The 21,945-nt window shown below is 35.4% G+C and overlaps 3 protein-coding genes and 1 long non-coding RNA gene across 4 annotated transcripts; 1 reads left to right on the top strand and 3 right to left on the bottom strand.

Moving 5' to 3' along the window:
- Positions 1-11,199: 11,199 nt before the first annotated feature.
- Positions 11,200-11,905, bottom strand: LOC116189100. The gene is made up of 3 exons (XR_004152316.1): positions 11,725-11,905; positions 11,564-11,603; positions 11,200-11,378 (listed from the first exon to the last, which is right to left on the bottom strand). It is a non-coding gene; the product is annotated as an uncharacterized LOC116189100 (long non-coding RNA).
- A 2,686-nt stretch (positions 11,906-14,591) lies between these two features.
- On the top strand, positions 14,592-16,091 carry LOC116188744 (DNA polymerase-like). The gene has a single exon (XM_031518225.1). It carries the CDS (start codon positions 14,592-14,594, stop codon positions 16,089-16,091), a length of 1,500 nt encoding a protein of 499 aa, XP_031374085.1.
- Positions 16,092-17,272: 1,181 nt separating this feature from the next.
- Positions 17,273-19,988, bottom strand: LOC116188743 (probable DNA-directed RNA polymerase). The gene has a single exon (XM_031518224.1). The coding sequence runs from the start codon at positions 19,895-19,897 to the stop codon at positions 17,273-17,275; it is 2,625 nt and encodes an 874-aa protein (XP_031374084.1). The 5' UTR covers positions 19,898-19,988.
- Positions 19,989-20,447: 459 nt separating this feature from the next.
- Positions 20,448-21,575, bottom strand: LOC116188742 (RNA-binding protein 2-like). The gene is made up of 3 exons (XM_031518223.1): positions 21,491-21,575; positions 20,768-21,000; positions 20,448-20,644 (listed from the first exon to the last, which is right to left on the bottom strand). Exons 2-3 carry the CDS (start codon positions 20,988-20,990, stop codon positions 20,448-20,450), a joined length of 420 nt encoding a protein of 139 aa, XP_031374083.1. The 5' UTR covers positions 20,991-21,000; positions 21,491-21,575.
- Positions 21,576-21,945: the final 370 nt, after the last annotated feature.

Genomic DNA, 21,945 nt, shown 5'->3' with positions numbered 1-21,945 from the left:
AAAAAAAAAAAAAAAGCAAATCCAAGATTCAGCGACCGAGCCCTACCATGTTGGAACCTTGAACCAGAACCTACCCGGAACCTAAATTATATTACAGGTTACGGGTACCCTGTTAGAACATATAGTTTTTTTTTCTCTTCAAGCACAATAAATGAAATAAATAACTAAAATTGAAAAGATTTCATTCACAATCATATAAAACAAATAAATGTCGACATAGATTAATCGGATCACATTCATCCACAAATCTAAAGGATTATGTAGCTCTCCTTAGGATTATATAATAGGCAAACCAAATACGCAACTAATAGATTATGTTGCTATTTAGTAAAAAAAGGATGATGTGGCTCAAAAACAATTTTGACTAGACTATAAGTGCAAATGCACTCAAACCGCTGCTAAAGCGAAGCTAACTCGATGATGCATCCCAAGGAACTGATGGTTTGTTGATTGGATTCCAATAGACTTGCAGTGTTCAAACAAAGTCAATCCCAGTGCTAGTTGTTAGAAAACGAAGCACGTGTGCAGCGGAAACTTTAAAATCAGTAAAAATCAAATTTTTATCGCATGCTCGATTTTAATCAAATCTCGACATGCAATATCACATTCTAACGAATAGATAACGAGATATAATGAATCCTCAAGTAAAGTCAGTACCTCTGTACTTACTCTTATCGGATTCGGTTTGTTTCGATCGATCAATGGAACCGTCCAATTGTCCGGTCTCTAGCTCGTCCACACGAACGTGTCACAATCTCTAACAACTAATAGGTACATCAGAAATTTAATTTAAATTTAAAACATTCGAAAAATTTAAGCTGCAATATATGAAAATTTCAGCAGATTTCGTAGCGTCAGTCTATCATGAAAACGATGTCACAACAGAATTACATGTCTTTCTTAGTTTAAGCAGAGGCCCATTTACACACTGCAAATTAATGAAAATTTCAAGCTGCAACATACCGATTTCTTGTTGTGAGCTTCCATCTTCTTATTGTACTTCTTCCTATGCTCTGCCTGTACTATGTGTATGGAGCTCTCTCCTGCATAATTATTTGGGAAAATCAAAGCACTAATAATATCAACCACAAGCCTACCGAAAATAATAATAATAATAATAATAATAATAATTTCAACCACAAACAAGCCAATATCACAAGAATTGCAAAATAACAACACGAAATTTCAGGGGAAAGCGATTAAATGTTGATTCTGGAGCTCCATAAATTCAGGACGACAGCGAAAAACTAAGCACAGGTTTTTGGAATGATCGCACTGTTCTAAAAAGTCATGGTAAAATGATTTTAAAATTGCAATAAATGATGTTAAAAATGAGGATCTTTTCAATAGGTTAGGCAAGAGAATTGCTGGCCGAATATTTTGTTACGGCGGGGCCAAATTAGCTTGCAGCTAACTCCGAAGATTAATGTCCATGACATTCCGCCTGCGGAATAATAATTAATTATGATGACATGCTCATTAATTAAAATTCGACCTAACAGTGCTTTTTGGTTAAGGGACCACATTTAACTGGGTCGTTTGACGTTTTTATTTCTTATTAGATGTGGTTAATTGCAACTTCTTTTCTCTTTTTGGAAATAATTAGTTACAACTTTAATCGGATAGTCTGCGAAACCTTTTTTTTTCCCCCCGTGAATATGGTCTGCAGCTGCCCAGCCGGCAACCTCCCAGCCAGGCCAGGTCTCCTGAGGCTCGAGGGGTCTTCAAAGAGATCGCCGGCCGAGGAGCTCCTTTTCCGAGCTACCCCCATCCCAAGAAATAAATAGATTTTTGAAAATGTTTAAATTGAATTAATCTTAAACGATGTTATTTTGAGATTATTAATGTCACATCAACATTCTTTAATGGTCATTTGACAATTAGACGATTTCATCTGACGAAATAACATTTAGAGATAATAACATTAAGAGATTGTATTGTCAACAAAATTCTTTTGAGAAATGATGAAGTGATGGTCAGCAAATTATTCGAGGACCAAATTAACAGTTTATTCTACTCATTTCCTTTTCTTTTTGTTATAAAAGAAGCTCATAAACCTAGAAAAGTGAATGAAAAATGAGAAATAAAAAGGTACAAGAAGTCCCATTTGTGATAATCAAAATCTCCTAATTTACAATTAGGAGCATTTGCACACCCCATATATAATATGGTTAAATTGCACCGGTGGCCCAAAAGGTTTTATGAATGTTTCAAGGTGGTTCAAAATGTTTTTTTGGTAACTTGTTAGAACAAAAAGTTTCAAAACCGTTTCAATGTAGTACATTCCGTCAATTGCCTCTGACGCCGTTAACATTTTGCTGACATGGCGCGTCCTATGTGTCACTTTTATTTCGTGGAAATAATCATAGTGTGCCATGTCATTCAAGAGAAAATAAAATTTGAAAAAGTCCAATAAAAGTATAAAAAATAATAATAAAACACAAAAAAGTAAAAATTTAGAAAAAAAAATTTAAAAATTATTTTTAAAATTTTAAAATTATTTTTTTAAAATTTTAAAAATAAATTTAAATTTAAATATATTTTTTATTTAAAATTTAAAATTAAATGTTTAAAATTATTTTTAAAAGTTTTTAAAATTTAAAATTATTTTTCAAAGTTTTAATTTTTTAAAAAATTTTAAAAATAATTTTTATTATTTTTTCTAAATTTTAACTATTTTTTTAATTATTTTTTGTATTTTTATTGGATTTTTTCAAATTTATTTTCTCTTAAATGATGTAGCGCACTATGATTGGTTACACATAACAAAAGTGACATATAGGACGCGCCACGTCAGCAAAATGTTAACGGCGTCATGGGCAATTAACGAAATGTAATACATTGAAACGATTTTGAAACTTTTTGTACCAACAAGTCACCAAAAAAACATATTGGACCAACTTGAAACATTCACGAAACCTTTTGGATCACCGGTGCAATTAATCCTATATAATATTCACATTTTTGTCAACTATCCCCTCCAGATAACTGGACTATAAAGAGAAAATAATAGACATTGTGCCACCACCCTATGATACCTTTTGAGTTGAATAATATGAGTTAAATCACTAAATAGATGTTTGGCTTTAGGATTAAAATTTCACTCTACCCAACTCAACTTTATTATTTCACAAATTTAACATTACAATCATTACTGTTTTGTCTTTTTTTTCTTTTAATAATAAAATCTCAATTATATTTTTTTTAATCATTTTTATAATCAATTTTTTAATAATAAATTTCATATCTACTTTATATCCATATATACATACATATATATATTCTCATACATTTATATATTTTCCAACATTTGTAATAATTATGTTTTGCCTTTTCTTATTCCCTAAAATTGAGTTGAGTTGAGTTAAAATCTCAAGTTAAAAACCAAACACACCAATTTAGTAAAAATTTAACTGACATAAAAAAGAAAGTGCGAAAGATCGCATGCTATATCATACTATGGCGGCGTTGAGAGCATAGGAATCCTACATAGAGCAAATGAGGTCATTTTTGGTAAGCAAGAATGCAAAATAGAATGAAATATATGGTAGTGAAACAGAAATGGTTCAACTTGAATCTATAGAATGTTTTGAAATAGTTAAGACTTATTTACTAAGATATTATTTTGAAATATATAATGTTTTCAATGAAGGCAAGACTATTGAGGAAGTGTTTCCAATATATGCATACACAGTGTAACCGCATTAAAATTATAACTTAAGAGCAGGAGATATTCATCGATCATGATTATAAGAAGAAATACATTTGAGGTGTTCATAGATATTGTAAATATTTGTTAGTGTTCAAAATTAAGCTTGATTGTATGTCCATTCAAGTCACCGATAATAAGAATGTGACAAATGACTCAATATAGTTCAGTCCCCTAGCTCATTTAATATGATTTTTTGGTAGCATAGAGATATTGGTTGAGAAAGTTCCGATTCATAATCCAAGTAACAGATGCATTTTAAGTTTCATTTGGAAGCAATAATTCGTAAGGTTAGTGATTTTGTTTACTTTCTTTATCTTTCTTCATTATTTTTCTTGTTATTTTGCCCCTTAGAGATCTAAAGAATATATTCTTTATTGATTATTATTTTTTTCAGTTTATTGTCTATTTAAATTATTTTTCATAATTATCATTCGTAATACTGATCAATGACAATTTCCTGAGCTCGACACAGATGCGCATCCTTTCACCTATTTAAAATAGTAGTAGATTGGATTTTACGTGACCATGAAATGTCACCCACAGCCAAGTGGTCCAAGCAGAGTGCAGAAGAGGTGGTATGTCTCGTATGCCAATTGTCCCTCTAGATCCAGTGTAAAAGAGGAAATCTATCTTATGTTAGGAAGCCCGACTACGAAAGAGGAAGTCTAGCTTGTGCTAATCGCTATTGATGGCATTATTTAAAAACTCATGGTGTGTGTTGGTTAAGTGTTAAAGCCACATATTACCACTTGAAGAGGAGCTTGAAAATCTCTTATTGGAAAATGAACACAAAAATCTTGTGTCTACCATTCGATCAATTTAAGCTTTTGGGTTAGATAAAATAAAATAAAAATATGAACAAAGATAAAGGTTACTATTAAATATCAAAATAAAATAAATAAAAATAAAAATAAAAAAGGGAGAGACCAAACATTTGTCAGCCCTCTCATGTATGTATTGTGCTGTGAGAAACTACTATACATCCAACGGTACCAAACTTGAAATCTCTTGACTTTGGATAAAATATGTACCACTATAGTAAATTCCCTTTCTTTTTTCCACTTCCCTTTTCCATATATAAAAGAGGGGTCCTAGTGGCTATGCCATATGGTACCCAAGCCTAACGATAGCGTAATTAGATCTATCTATGGACAATAGTTAGTTAAATTTGGTAAGTCATGTATACCACAAATAGGTTGGGAACTCCATTTGGTGAGTCATTCAGACCACTAGATTAGCAACTTCATTTGCTATTAGCGCCCTACCTTGGAAATGCCATTTTAGTATTTTTATCATTTTCGTTGTAAACCTTTTTTGAGGTTGAGCTATATCTTGTCCTCAACCTTCTCCCATGGTGTTAGTTGTTAATTTTTTATCAAAAAATTACTATTTAGTCTGAAAAAATTTTAAAAAATAATAATTATTTAAAAAATAATAATGAATAAAAGGCAATCCACCTACTAAGGGGGTCAAAGAGGAGGATGAAGAGATAGAGACCTCGCTAGAGCCACCATCCTCCCCATCGAGGTTGCTAACAACCTCATTTGTTGCCAACGACTTTACCGAAGAGGTGATGGCTGCCGAGCAGGCGACGCTTCCCTCTCTTCTTCTCCTTATCCTCCTTTTCTTTTTCTTTTTATTAGGGGCATGGATGGCCCACTCGGTAGCCACCACTACGATACCCCAGTGGGTTCGCAGACCACTCAATCTCAATTTCAAAGGGATGTTGGCCATGCCGGCACCCACCATCCCACTAGTGCAATATCGATTTCAAAGGGGTGGGGTGGAATGGATTAGTCTGATGAGAAGGACACGAAGAATTAGATGAATGAGGGAGACTGTTTGAACCTAGAGAATCAGAGAGACTGTTCTTGTTACTTTTCTATATGATGGAATGCGTGAACAAGTCACAGCAAAGCCTTATATGTGTGAGCCACTAAGGCAATTACGGACTGTCACAGTAACGAACTCTATTAGACTTAGGGTTGTTCAAAATGAACCAAATCGAACCATTTATGAACCGAACCATTCGAACTAGTTCGTTTTTCGGTTCGATTTAGTAGGGCATGAATGGTTCGGTTAGTTACCAAACCATTTTCAATCGGTTAACTATGGTTAACCGAACCAAACCATTAAAGTCTTTAAAAAGAATTCTTCTTCTTCTCTTCTCTTCAACTCACACTCGACACTAGGGTTGTTAAAAAAGAATTGGACCAAATCGGAGAACCGAACCGAACCGAACCATTTCGAACTTGGTTTGGTTCTTTGACTGTCAAATGGCTCAGTTCGGACCGGCACTCAAGTAACCGAACGAACCATTTTTGGGTTTGGAATGGTTCGGTTCAGTTTTCTAACCGACCCGCACCATGAACACCCATAATTAGACTGTGAAAAGTACTCCCCTTAAAAGAGAATACTCTATCAGCACCCTTAACTAATGATTATTATAACATGACCCCATAAAAACAGTTTGTATCGAAAGAATCGCAAGAAAACCTAACAGTTTGATTGACAATACGGAAGAACTTATATTGATGCTATGGAAGAAGGTTGAGGCCAACATATAATCCCAAACGCAAAAATTACATAAAAATTGAGGACAAAAAGCGAAATTTTCTCTTTTACTTAATTGGCTTTGAGAAATGTAAAATTCATTCGGAAATGATGAAATACTTTTGGAAAGATTAGTCCATTTTCTTGTGTAGGCAGTTTATATTATGAGGGGACAAAAGCTAGTTAAGAACATGATGATCCTTCTCGACGGCCACCTTCCAACCGCACCAATTGTGGACACACTTGACTTTTCACTTGGTCTTATAAAGAGACCCGATGGATGATTCAAATCCCACAAGTTTGAGATAAATATTGGTCCTCGTCAATGTCAAGTTCGATGCAAGAATGAACTAGAGTCTATCAATGTCAAGATTGCGATTGTTAAATAGTCTTCCCAATGTCAAGATCAACGCAATAGCAAATCAAAGTCTAAACCAGGTATAAATCGTGGGGAAGCACGAATTTGAACTTTCTGCAGCAAAATTTTGATTGATAGTGACTCATTCAATCATAATAAACTTAACTCAAAAGTTAGACCACAAACGTTGAGTATGTTTACGCAATTATGATTTGAGATTTTTAATAGCTGTTTGATTTCCAACGTTATGGGGAATGGCAATTTTTGAGTGATCCAATCATACAAGTCTAGAGCGTTGATCTCAACTCAACCCTACTTAAACCTAACATCTCCTTCAATTCATTTAAGGGTGCCAAACTTTGGCATGCTAGGCTAGGTAAAGCACATATTACCACTTGAGGATTATCGCTATTGACGACATTATTTAAAAACTCATGGTGTGTGTTGGTTAAGTGTTAAAACCTCATATTACCACTTGAGGAGGAGCTTGAAAATCTCTTATTGAAAATTAACACAAAAATTTTGTGTCTACCATTCGATCAATTTAAGCTTTTGGGTTAGATAAAATAAAATAAAAATATGAACAAAGATAAAGGTTATTATTAAATATCAAAATAAAAAGAGAGAGAGAAAACATTTGTCGGCCAACCCCCTCCCGAGTCCTGACTGAGGTTGCAGGAGGACTCATACCCCACTGGTGATCTTGGCAGAAGGATGATGGCTGACAAGGGCACCCCACATTCCTCTCCAAAAGATTTTAAGACTATATTAGTGAATTGCTAATTGTTGAGCACATAAGACTATATACAGATTGGACACTATTTCTAATTAGGTTACGGGAATATAATGAACCATGCAATGCATAAATAAGGATTCACATAGATAAAAGAGTTCTACATTTAGATGCTCATTTTGAATAATAAGTCTTATCAAATAGGTTCTCATGCATGTACTGTGCTGTGGGAAACTCCTGCAAATCCAATGGTACCAAACTTGAGATCTCTTGACATTGGATAAAATATGTACCACTATAATAAATACCCTTTCTTTTTTTCACTTCCCTTTTCCATATATAAAAGAGGGGTCCTAGTGGCTATGCCATATGGTACCCAAGCCTAACGATAGCATAATCAGATCTATCTATGGACAATAGTTAGTTAAATTTGGTAAGTCGTGTATACTACAAATAGGTTGGGAACTCCATTTGGTAAGTCATTCAAACCACTAGATTAGCAACTTCATTTGCTATTAGCACCCTACCTAGGAAAATGCCATTTTAACATTTTTATCATTTTCATTGTAAACCTTTTTTTGAGGTTGAGCTATACCTTGTCCTCAACCTTCTCCCATGGTGTTAGTCGTTAATTTTTGATCAAAAACTTACTATTTAGTCTAAAAAACCTTTTTAGAACAAAAAAATATTTTAAAAATTAGTAATAAATAAATAAATAAATAAAAGGTAAGCCACCTACTAAGGAGGTCAAAGAGGAGGATGAAGAGATGGAGACCTCGCTAGAGCCACCATCCTCCCCGTTGAGGTTGCTAACGACCTCAGTTGTTGCCAACGACTTTACTGAATAGGTGATGGCTGCCGAGCAGAAGATACTTCCCTCTCTTCTTCTCCTTATCCACCTTTTCTTTTTCTTTTTATTAGGGGCATGGATGGCCCAATCGGTAGCCACCTCTACGATACCCCAGTGGGCTCGCAGACCACTCAATCTCAATTTCAAAGGGATGTTGGCCACGTCGGCACCCACCATCCCACCAGTGCAATATCGATTTCAAATGGGTGGATGGAATGGATTAGTATGATGAGAAGAATGATACAAATAAGAAGATGAATGAGGGAGACTGTTTGAACTTAGAGAATCAAAGAGACTATTCTCATTACTTTTCTATATGATGGAATGTGTGAATAATTCACAGCAGAGCCTTATATGCGTGGGCTACTACTGTAATTACAGACTGTCACAGTAACAAACTCTATTAGACTTAGGGATGTTCAAAATGAACCGAATCGAACCATTTCTGAACCGAACCATTCTAACTAGTTCGTTTTTTGGTTCGGTTTATCAGGGCATGAATGGTTCGGTTAGTTACCAAACCATTTTCAACCGGTTAACTATGGTTAACCGAACCAAACCATTAAAATCTTTAAAAAGAATTATTGCTCTTCTCTTCTCTTCAACTCACACTCGACACTGGGGTTGTTAAAAAAGAATTGGACCAAATCGGAGAACCGAACCAAACCAAACCACTTCGAACTTGGTTTGGTTCTTTGAATGTCAAATGGTTCAGTTTGGACCAGCACTCAAGTAACTGAACAAACCATTTTTGGGTTCGGAATTATTCGGTTCGGTTTTTGTACCGACCCGCACCATGAACACCCATAATTAGACTGTGAAAAGTACTCCCCTTAAAAGAGAATACCCTATCAGCACCCTTAACTAATGATTATGATAAAATGTCCCCACAAAAAAAGTTTAGCCTATGACATAGGGGACCTACTCGGGCGCGACACAGACACCACCACACAATTACCCCCCCCCAAGGACTGATATTGATGCTATGGAAGAAGGTTGAGGACAACATATAATCCCAAAAGCAGAAATTACATAAAAATTGAGGACAAAAAGCGACATTTTCTCTTTTACTTAATTGGCTTATAGAAATGGAAAAATCATTCGGAAATAACGAAATACTTTTGGAAAGATTAGTCCATTTTCTTGTGTAGGTAATTTATATTATGAGGGAACAAAAGCTGGTTAAGAACACGATGATCCTTCCCGACGGCCACCTTCCAGCCGCACCAGTTATGGTCACACTTGACTTTTCACTTGGTCTTATAAAGAAACCCGATGGATGATTCAAATCCCACAAGTTTGAGATAACTATTGGTCCTTGTCAATGTCGAGTTCGATGCAAGAGCGAACTAGAGTCTGTCAATGTCAAGATTGCGATAGTTAAATAGTCTTCCTAATGTCAAGATCAATGCAATAGCAAATCAAAGTCTAAACCGGGTATAAATCGTGGGGAAGCACGAATTTGAACTTTCTGCAGCAAAATTTTGATTGATAGTGACTTATCCAATCATAATAAACTTAACTCAAAAGTTAGACCACAAACGTTGAGTATGTTTACGCAATTATGATTTGAGATTTTTAATAGCTATTTGATTTCCAACGTTATGGGGAATGGCTATTTTTGAGTGATCCAATCATACAAGTCCAGAGCGTTGATCTCAACTCAACCCTACCTAAACTTAACATCGCCTTCAATTCATTTAAGGGTGCCAAACTTTGGCATGCTAGGCTAGGTAAAGCCAAGACCATACTACATACATAATGAATAATGAAAAGAGGATAGTCCACAATTAGAAAAACATAACGGCTTTTCACTTCATCAAATTTCCACTGTCTTCTCTTTTGTATTGTCTCATTCCACAGAAAGGACTATAAGTTATATACTTCTCCGGCATTATCATTATCCGGTTCCGGGTGCGAACCACTTCGCACCGACATACAATGTCCCCCTCAAGATTAGTCGAAGCCATTCAGTCCTACGGATCTTAGCTGAAGCACGTTGACCGTGCATGATTTAAAGCTCAGACATCCATTCTCAAACATCCAAGTTCACTGGGGCTTCATTAGCTGGATCCATGGCCATTGGTTTCATCGATTTCCTTGCCCTTCGGGAGCTTCGATCCCCAAAGACATCATGTGCATGGTGAAATTTCCAAGACCTCTAAAGTCATTGGAGACCTGGGTAGTCACTACGACTCCAGGGTGAGGACTGGGAAGGCACCCTCCCAGAATTACGCATCTACTCGACCTTGTTGCCCACAGCCGGTCAGGTAAGGCCGTAGGACAAGGAATTGAAATGGGATTAATATGAATCATGTAACATCTTGGATTATAATAGGAGACTCCAATGTAGCCTTACACGGCCCGACCCTTCCCATGTATTATGAACTAGAAGTGTGTGCTGACCAGTCAACGCGAATTACAATATAAATTAGGCTAAACATCATGCAGATTCCCTATTAATGAAATATATAACCCCTAGAGATATTATATAACTCTCTGCTGGACCCACGTGACAGAACTCCAAGCCCATTCAGGGATTGTTTGGTGATGGGGGCTTGATCTCTCCCATATATATTTTATAGCCCTCACACACGTGATTTAAGCGTGCACAATCGCTTCCACGCCTGGGTGCAACTAAATTATGGAGGTATTGTGTTTCGTGGTTTAATAGTTATACCCGTACTACATTGACTTCACATTAAAGAATAGAATTCTATCATGAAATTAAACAGATACTTAATTATAAGTATGCCTCAAAATTGTTGTAACTTTGCCGAAACCTTCATCTAGTGTGCATCTCTGAGGTTCTCTGAAATCAATTGTTAGAAATAAATTTTAATATGACCGAAAGAATTCAATTTTGAGATTGTGCGCAATCGACCTTATTCGATACAACCGTCAATGCTCTGGATTTTAATAAAAGAATTTTTAAGCTGGGGCGTGAACCAGCGTGATGAGAATTAATAGTAGATTATACATGATGAAACATGAAGGGTGAACAGGAAGCTAATTGCATATGGCTAGAAAAATTAGATTAGACTAGTAGGTGAACATGTTCTCGAATTCAGTTCACATAAAAATCAACCCTCATTCAAGAAAAAAAGAAAAAATAAATAAGGGCTCTAATTCCTAATCGAACATTTCACTCCTTTCCCCTTGCGGCTCGCCCCTGCAACATGCAGAAACATAGGATTAAAGGACAGCAGAAGAAAGAGTGAAACTATATCCAGTCAGAGAGGAAAACCAAGTTCCGATCGAAATTGCAAAACAAATAGGCTTTTATTTTATATGGGGAAAAAATGCAAAGTCGAAACTACAATGAAGTTGATACGACACAGGAGCGGAGATTCTTACCACTGATGCAATTTGATGATACCATGGATGGAGAACTACACTGAAGAAATTGTTGCAAAGAATATTTCATGAAAAGAAGAAACGTAACGTTTGACAAGTGAGAAAAGAAAGTTTAACCGGGGGAAAAAAAAAAAAAGGGTGCCAAGAGACGGGCATCGTACCTGTATAAAGATCAAAGACGGGAATTACAGGACACGAGTCGTACCTGTAAATCATCAACTTAAAGAATACCCTTCACCTCACCCATGTTGTACACCGTCAGCTTCGTCTCGCCTGGCCATCTTCTCAAACTTCTTGGACGCTATGAGAATCTGAGCTTTTCTGTGGAATTTGATAGAAGCAGTTGCGGACAGTTTTGGGAGAATAAATATTGATGATTTTGTTGGAAGTGACCGAATTACTTGAAACGATTATGAAGGATGGGCGGTTTTCCCGTAGAAAGGAAACTGCTGAAGAAAAAGTACCTTTCCGTTCCGTTTTTTTCTTCTCCCAATTTTTCCTTGAATATAAAAAAAGAGAAGAGAGGGGTATTTATCTAAAATGACTCATGGTTTGTCCGTTTTGTCATATTTATCCTATATTTTTTTATCAAATTTATCTCATGGTTTACTTTTTACATCAAATCTATCCCGGCGTTATTTTTTCCGTCGACATCTAATGGCCGTGCTGACGTGGCGCCCACGTGGCAAGTGTGGCCCACTATCTCTCCACGTGCCACGTCAGCATGGCCGTTAGATGTTGACGGAAAAGATAACGCCGGGATAGATTTGATGCAAAAAGTAAACCATATGATAGATTTGACAAAAAAAAGACATATAATAGATTTAACAAAACAGACAAATCATGGGTCATTTTAGGTAAAAACTCTAAAAAGAAATTGGTTTTTAATTGAACTTTACTAATTACTAAAACGGTTACACTAGACTTCTCTATTAAATAATAGTATATAGATAATATTATAGAAGTATAGGGCATGGATTCTGCTTACAAAATTATCCATAGTAAAATAACTATTACATTTAAGAATAATTTACTAAATATTGAATTCTTTCTTTTTTCCACTAGTCCTACTATTCCTTACGTTACTCTCTCCCTCGGTTGGCACCACGCAGCGCCCACCGTTCCCCCCCTCCGATAAATAACTTTGATTATATGAAATCTACCTCATAAGAGCTACCCACATATTCTTTTAAAAAGAGAAAATACAGAATTAGTTGTTATATAGCTTCATCTGTAGCCATTGTGATGCGGCAGACGACCTGGCAAGTCGATACTTGGAGAAAAATAGGTTCTGACGACCCTATCTCGAAGAAAACGGCCTCCAGAGCAAAACTCACAGCCTTTGGCTGTGAAAAGACAAGATTTTGGCCGAATTCGATCGTTTAGGGCCTCAAACGGGCATTTTTATGTTATTTAGGCGTTTTTATAATTTTAGGAAAAATTTATGTCTTTTGTGCAAATTAGGTATTTTTAATTCTATTTAAGTGATGTAAACCCTAGGGTTGAAGAGTAGAGAGTCATCTTTTCAGATTATCAATAAAATTCAGAGCTTTCTTGCTTTGTCCAATCTCGGATCGATTCGAGTTTGATGCACCTAAGATGTGTGCCACCCTTTAGGGGAATAATACAGTCCCGTACCTTCGTAGGTGATCCGAACGTGCCCGGAGACAAAAAAATATAAAAAAATAAATACATCATGTTTATCAAAACCGATCGTAAGGGCAACGCCTTAGCCCATAAAAGGCAAAATTTAATAGATACTATATTCGCTAATATTAGGTTATTGAATCGTGCGTCTGGTATGATGTTGTATGAAAGGGCCTATGCTACTCAGAGGTTTTATTCATCTTTTACCTCTTCTTCTTTATATGGTTATTGGCAACGTTTAAAAAGTAATATTGATTATGTTAGATGGAAACTTCTTTATCCTGGATCTATCTATGCTTCTATTAGTTTTTTAGATCCATACCCTAGAACTATTGATTTTGAAGTTATAACATTAGCCTTAATACAGTTGGTCGAACAGTACGCTTACAATATTGATTCTGAGTATGTTAAATTTACAATTGGATATACTATGCAAGTACCTGCATCCTATGATATATCCATTACTTTAGGTAATGCTATTCCATTGTGTGATCCTGTAGGTAATAGACTTCACAAAAAGAGGATATATGATATGATTGAACAACTTGTTAGGTTAAATGGTGAGAAATATAATGATGCTGTGATTAAAGGTGTCTTTATTCGTATCTATTATGAATCTAAGGATTCCCTTAAATCATTAGACTTTCCTAATATATCAAATATGATTGGAATAATATGCAATGTTATGGATTCTGAAATCGTAAGTGGTAATCTACCCGAAGTCAAATCACTTATGTATAAAAAGACTCGTAATCCCTCTCAAATAAGCGCTATCAAAGGTCATAAAAAAGAATGTCGTCCTTTCATTGTAGCCGATCTAGAGACTATAGTAGTGAATAATGTTCATGTTCCTTATGCTGCAGGTTACTTAGTGGTGAAGCCAGGTGATGATCTAACATCCCTACCTTCCTATTCTATTCAAACCTTTTTCAGTGAAAACAACATTACTTTTTATCCTACCTTTGAAGATAGGAGTGAAAGAATGTTATTTGAATTTTTATCCCATTTGGAAGAATCTGTGAAACAATATAGTAGTTTTCGTCTTCGAACAGTTTATTTCCATAATTTTGCCCGATTTGATGGTATTTTAATTCTTAGGTATTATGTTGATCGTGGTAATAAGTATAAAATCAAAACATTGTTGAGGAATCATAAACTTTACGAGTTGAAAGTTTATCTTGGAGATAAGTTATTATTACGTTTCAGAGATTCTTGCACATTACTGCCTAGCTCTCTTGAAACATTGGGAAAGACATTATGCCCTGAATTAGGATCCAAAGGTTCTATCCCACATGCGGATTTGTCTGTGTCTAATCTTCTGTTGAATAGTGTGGATTTGATAAGCTATCTTCGCCAAGATATCCTTATCTTAGGTGGTGTGATGTTGAAGGCTCAAGAGATTAATTGGTCTAAATACCGTATTGATGTCGAGGATGTGATGACATTATCATCGCTTGCCCTTAAAATCTTTCGTCAGAATTATTTTGATGATGAGACCTTTCATATCAATATACCTACAAGAAACCAAGACACTTTTATTAGGCGTGGCTATTATGGGGGTCATGTTGATGTCTATAAGCCCTATGGTGAGAATCTTTACTGTTATGATGTGAACTCATTATATCCTTATATTATGAAATCCTATCCTATGCCTTGTGGTATACCAGTCTGGAAGAATAATTTGGAGCGCGTTGGATTGGATAGCTTGTTTGGCTTTATTGAGGCCTATGTTGTATGTCCTACTAATATATCACGTCCATTCTTGCCCTATAAGGATCAATCTGGTACTTTACTCTTTCCTACAGGTAAATTCATTGGAGTCTTTTATAGCGAAGAGTTGAAGTTTGCACGCGATTTAGGTTACCATGTAATTCCTCTTAGGGGTTATTTGTTTGAGAAGAAGTCAAGTCCTTTCGAAGGCTTCATCTCAAACCTTTATGAAAGCAGACTAGAAGCCAAGAAAGCTGGTGATGAAGCTATGACATATATTTATAAGATTCTAATGAACTCCCTATATGGTAGATTTGGTATGAATCCTGAAAGTACAGTAACAGAGATCTGCAATCAAAAGAAATATGAAGAATTGATGAAGATGGATAATTTTCAATCTGCAGAGAAGCTTACCGATCATTACTATATTGTCAATTACATTAGCAATAGTAGCTTTGCTGACGACGATGACTGGAAATCTCCTAAGATGTCGGCTGTTCAATTGGCTGCTGCTATCACTGCATGTGCTCGTATTCATATGTACCCATACATTTCCAGACCTGACTGTTACTATACTGATACTGACTCAATAGTTCTAGGAAGTCCTCTTCCTGACGATTTTATCTCTTCCATTGAATTGGGTAAGTTTAAACTCGAATACCATGTCAAGAGAGGAATCTTCTTAGCACCTAAAAGTTATATGTTAGACATAGAAGATGATAGACAAATTATAAAACACAAAGGTCCAGCTAAAGATTTTGTCACATCTGAATGGTTTCAAAAGCAATTAGCAGATCTATCTCTAACGGGTCAGTTCCCCACTTTAGCTAATTTCAGAATAGATTGGAAAAAACTCCAGATTGGAAAAAAAGATATGCTCCTAAAACTAGGACTACCACAGAGTAATAAAAGAGAGAATGTCTATGATTCAAATAATGTCTGGATAGACACACGACCTATAGATGTAATAGACATAAGAAGTCAAGATGCTAATACTATTTTAAAATATGAACTATTGAAGAAAAATGAAGAATCAGTCAGTCAGTCCACTACTGAAGGTCAAAAGACCACTACTCTTCAACCCACTCTCTACAAAACCAAGGATGAGGCTAAGAAGGCTAAGAAGGACAATGACAATAGCTCACCCTATAGACCAAAACCAGATGAATAAGAGCAATAACTGGAGTGGGCCCTTCCATACCTCCCTACTCTCCGGTTCATCCGTTAGACCGGTCCATTTTAACACCATACTATATTCTAAGACACAAGATAACCAGACAAATCATAAGCACTCTCATAGACCTGATTTCTCATTACATCTCTATGATACTTTCAGGTCTTTCCCATTGTAGATGCCCCTCCGTATTAATATAGAGCTTACCTTGCCAAGGTCTAAGAACTCTACCACCCCGGGTGCCTGAACGTACTTTAGCAGTCAAACCCCATGCTGGAAGTACGATGTGTAACTGCAAAATATCATTAAATTTTAATACAGTTTTCTTATCAGTAAATCCAAGGATTGCGGTATTCAGGCACCTAGACCAAAAACAGTTTAATCCTGATTTATTTATAGTCTCATAAATGAAATAATCAAGATGCTCTAAATACAAGTCCATCAGTAAAAAATATAGCAAGCCTATACCTTTAGTTGGTTTCCTTTTAGTTTGAACGAATCCTAAGATTCTATCAACCTGATCACCATCTAACTGTAGTTTATTGACAAAGGAATCAACCAATCTTTTAATAATTTGATTCTGTAACAAAGCATCAACCTTTAGCATAAGTATCCCTCAGTCCATAGATGATGTACCTGGTGTAAATTCATAAAGCTTAAAAGATCCTAGTGTGACCGATGCTTTATTTGCTATTAAGTTATCCATAAATTGAAAACGTATGTAATTAGGATGGAATGTTTTTAGATCTGGGATTTTATCACTATTTTCGTCATCCTTGATATCCATATCCATATTATTCTTTTTCATGTAAAGGAAGTGTGCCAACGACGATTGAATCAATGGTTCCATTATAGGATCATATAGCATATCACTTCCAATACCATTGTTACTGAAATCAGTCATTCGATTTTTAAAACATTTTATATCAACACTAGAAATCATGGGAAATTCACTATAATGAAGTTTATAGTTAAGCTCCATTACATCAAAAAAGAACACCAATTCCATAGGACCAGTAGTCATACTCATGAGTCGTTTTTTTAAAATCCATTTAGTTTTCATTTCATATACACACCTTGCACTAAGTTACTTAAGTAGCCCTACCTATCTGCTAAGAGGCATCTGCTATAACACCCTATTTCCATAGCTTCTCCTCACATCATTATATACTACATAATTAGTAATGCACGCTGTAATTATGACTTCTGTTCTCTAGAAGTTTCTTAAATTTATTCCACTTCTCTTGAATAAGGAAAGGAGAAAGATCCTCTGAATCAATCACTTGATTACTGCATACAGCATCTACATAGTTGTTGTAATACTGAACAAAGTCTGATACCTTTTTTTTCCATTTCATTTTATCTTTAGTTGGTGAATTATCGGGTAAAAGTGAATTCAATATCTCAGTAAGATAATCAGATGGCATAGGATAATTATGGTTATAGTATAAGGGTGATGAGTTATTAATATCTCGAGTGTATGATTTAATCAGATTTATCCTAATAAATTCATTAATAATTTTAAGTGGAGGACCCATATTAATAAAGACCTTGGTATATATATCAGGTACAATTCTTACGTAAGGCAGAGTAGTTATAAAATTATCATGTACGGTATATATAGGGGCTCCTTCTCTCAATAATGATTCTACTACTTTCATGGCAATGTATGCATCCTTCTGATGAATAAAGTTAGCGCATGCTGAGGATTGAGTCTTTCGCTTATCCCTCTTCATAGTAGGTACACTTAGAGTAACCCGTCGTCTCTTTTTGCTAGTCCTTTCATAAACCATTATCTCTTCTTTTACGAAAGACATATAATCCTGTTTTGTAGTGAAATATGGTATACTATAGACAACCGCTCTATCCATTACTGAACAAAACCAACTAATGATGGTAATCAACTTCATAAAATTGACTATATCTGGATATTTATGGATCCAAAATTCATTGCTAAGTTTAGCGAGGTTATAGCTATCCTTTCGACTAAGCAATTCACCATATTTTAGCCTAATATCCTTTTCCATGCTGATCAATGTCTTCCCATAGATCAATGGCATGAATAGACTTTTGATGAGCTTTCTATCTAACTTAGATTCAATGATTTCCATCTGTAACTTATCATTTATTCGATGATGCAAAAATTCCTTAAAATCATAGAGCAAGTACATGTATACATCTTGTATTTTCCCATCAGGGTGGGGAATAAGATTCGTTCTCCTAGCCATTTCTTCGTTAAGCAATAAATAACTCATGATCTGATAAGCACTGGCAGCAGCATCTTGAGTTATTGGTATCCTATTATATTCTTGAACTCTATCGTAACACAGGACCTTGGCTATGAACTGAAATGGATCACTAGCACCCTTTGCGAAGCTTATTAAACTCTCATCAGAAGCATAGATCAAACTCTGTTTTTCCTTATACCATTGAAGAGCATCATCATAAAGATAGAATTTCTTATACTTAAAGGCAGCTGAAGAGGCTACTATGTCCTTAGCCGACTGGTTGCTTCCTTCTTGATGATTATTGGCAAATACTATTAAACTTCTAGCTAAATCACGCTCATGAAAATGCAAGATACCTGAGCGGTAGATTCTACCACGGAAGTCCATAAAGGCAGGCAGATAAAAGACATAATCCTCGTATGCGGACGCTAGCCTGATTATTAAATCTTGATACCTAGCAGTCTGCACCCTATTAGCTAATTCCTTTAAGAGAACACTAAGGCTACAAACTTTCTTTATATCCTTATTCAGGTAATATTTGATCCTCAGAAGATCGTAGGCATCTTTCAGATTCACGTGTGCTAGTATTCCAGGCATAAGAAGACCTACTTTTTCTAAAGTAGCACGATTATTCTTAATGAACTCCAATATTTTATTATTTATCTTAAATCCTTGTTTCTGAAGCCCATTCAATATGTTGCACATTTCCTTATACCTATCATCTTCTAATTCAATATTGAAATTGCTTAGGTTACGGGATGATATAAGACTAAACCTATTATTTAAGGAAGAATTAAGACGAAAACTATTATATATATCTAAGGTAGGACAGCTTAAGTAACCGCCTATCATATCCGATAACACAAAAGGCTTCCTTATCTCAAAGTCAAAAAGGAATTGTTTTTCCGATATGTGTTCCCAATTTAATGGCTTGCAAACCATTGGAAGATTGAGTTTCAACGGGATAAGACTTAAGTCAAAATTACATACAGCGAATAAATTGGATTCTAAATAACCCTTTCCTTTCTTTTTCACTACTGCTTTCTTATCATCAGCTGCAAAGGTCTCAATATGGAGCAACTTTCTATCAATCATGAACTCGAGCAATCTTTTACCTATTTCATATTTTGTACTTTTTTTATGCTTGATATAACCTTCCTTACTACTATCAACTCGACTACTTGTTGCTGTACTACTAACCATGTTTTTATTATTGATTATATTAGCCTGTGTTCGAACAGTGCTATCTAGCCGGTCCACCAATGTAGATACCCTCACAACCGAGGACTCTTGAATACTGTTGTACAACAACCCTAGGACATATATAATGATAGCCTCCAGCGTATATTGACCAAACTGATCTATAGTACTATTATAAATATCTTTAGGTAGGTATTTATATAAATAAGATTTAGCGCTTATAAGATCCTTTCCTACTAATAGTTTTATTAAGTTTGGAGTCTCATTAAATATACTATATTCATCGAAATTAATAGTTATATCTTCAATCCTCTTCTGTAACTCATATAATTCCTTTTCCGATAGATCCATAGTATTATTTAGTTTTTTATCCATCTTGTACTCATTCAATAATTTAATAACTTGTATATTAAACCTTGAAGGATCTTCTTTCTCTATGCTTTTAGCTTCTATATCCCTGTATAAATCATCCCAAAACTCATTAATGAGAGTCTTACTATAATATCTTACAATTCCATACCTCATATTCGACAATTTGAATATAGTATCTATTAAATTTTGCCTTTTATGGGCTAAGGCGTTGCCCTTACGATCGGTTTTGATAATCATGATGTATTTATTTTTTTATATTTTTTTGTCTCCGGGCACGTTCGGATCACCTACGAAGGTACGGGACTGTATTATTCCCCTAAAGGGTGGCACACATCTTAGGTGCATTTTCGTAGAATCAACTGGTATAGAAGGTCATAGTTCCGGTATTCGTGCGCGAATCAACGGGTCTGTGACGGTTACTCGGGTTGTACGCTGCGTCACATTGTAAGCCCTGAGAAGGCATGACTACGTAATAAATTACAGTTCGAAAGGGTAGCCAAAAGGACTTAATTTATGGGGCACCGCAAGTAGAGCCACCCCAAGAAGAAGCCTGCTAGGGAAGAAAGGTAATGGAAGGATGTGTTAAGAGAATAACACCATTAAAAAAAAAAAACAAAAAACAAAAACAAAAAACATGAAGTTGAGGACAGAAGAACAAAGGCCAGGACTGGAAAGAAAGTTTACTCACATGCTTCGATTCCTTGCTCACCAGCCTCACTTCCTTAAATCCAACAAAAGGACGAAAGATATCTGAAAGGAGAGTGTAAAGGAATTCGAAAACTTAACCAGCAAAACGGGAGTTTTTTACTTCAATATCTGACTGCGCAAGTAACTACAAGAAAAAACTTTCCATCCATTGTTTGCACAGGATACGAGCTACCTCACTCCTGGTGCAGTTAGAAGGAAGTCCTTCAACATAGAGTGTGCTGGAAGCGTCTGGAGGTAAAGGTGCAGCAGCTTCACGACCCATACTAGGCCTTGACATCGGATCTATTGAAAGCGGGCCGCCAAAATTACCGTCTAGACCATTTGAGGGTAAATCCAATCTTTGAGGCCCAGGCCCAGGGTGGCCCATCATAGTGGGAAGTTGGGACATTCCACCATCTCTCGTTTGATTTCATAATTTGATTTTAAAATTTTAACTCTAACTTTAACTCTACTCACTATACAACGAAAGTTAACAATATAATTATTACTTTTCTATTTTTCTTTAAATTTTTTAACCATTCAATTCAATTTTTAATAATAAATTCTCTTAAATATTCATTATCTTTCACATTTTTTCTCATAATTCAACATTATAATCATTACATATCAATTAAAATCAAAATTCAACTCAACTCAACTCTAAAATTAAACACACTAATGCTGAGTTTAGTTTCAAAGTAGGATTTTAAAATCAAATTTTGATTTTGAAAAATAGTAGTATAAATGGAGCCCATCTTTGACTTTGTATGAATTATTTTGTTTTGTTATTGAAAAGAGTGGTATAAATGGGGCCCACTCTTTGACTTTGTATGAGTTATTTTATTTTGTTGTTGGTAGAATTAGGTTAAAGTTGTGATTTTAAAATCACATTTGCAAACCAAACAAGTCAAAGTTCTATTGAACCCAACCCCACCAAATTTACTTGCTTCTCCGGAGGTAAGAGAAGAAAGTAGCTTCACATTTGAAGATGACACTAATGAGCACTAGATAGCCAGAGAGAAATATAAGCATGAATCAGTAAGGAATATAAGGTGTTACTGTGCTCTGCAGATAACGGTCATATGCTGATCCTATAGTTTTAGAGTCCTTTACAACCCGATGTCCACCCTGATCGTCTGTGGGTACATAGCTTTGCATAGAATGAGTCAAAGAAAGTCTTGAAGGAGGGAGGTCTGCCCAAATTAGTAACACGTGATTAATTCACTGTCCGATCTGTATCTTGCATCACCGCAATTAAAGCAGCAATACGACATAGGAGTACAAACAAAACCTTTTTATTATGGCCCAAAAATGCAAAGAAAGAAATCACCCCAATCACCATGCATAGATCACAAGAAGCAAAA

The sequence above is a fragment of the Punica granatum genome, chromosome 8, assembly GCF_007655135.1.
Source record: "Punica granatum isolate Tunisia-2019 chromosome 8, ASM765513v2, whole genome shotgun sequence".
Lineage (NCBI taxonomy): Eukaryota > Viridiplantae > Streptophyta > Magnoliopsida > Myrtales > Lythraceae > Punica > Punica granatum.
This window is presented reverse-complemented; position numbering and strand designations above follow the sequence as displayed.

Excerpts from the sequence above, each read along its gene's own strand:
- LOC116188742 (XM_031518223.1), bottom strand. The coding sequence starts at position 20,990 with ATGTCCCAACTTCCCACTATGATGGGCCACCCTGGGCCTGGGCCTCAA. Across the intron at positions 20,645-20,767 it reads CACCAGGAGTGAGGTAGCTC|ATATCTTTCGTCCTTTTGTT; the intron begins GTATCCTGTGCA and ends CTCTCCTTTCAG.
- LOC116188743 (XM_031518224.1), bottom strand. The coding sequence starts at position 19,897 with ATGGATAAAAAACTAAATAATACTATGGATCTATCGGAAAAGGAATTA.
- LOC116188744 (XM_031518225.1), top strand. The coding sequence starts at position 14,592 with ATGTTGAAGGCTCAAGAGATTAATTGGTCTAAATACCGTATTGATGTC.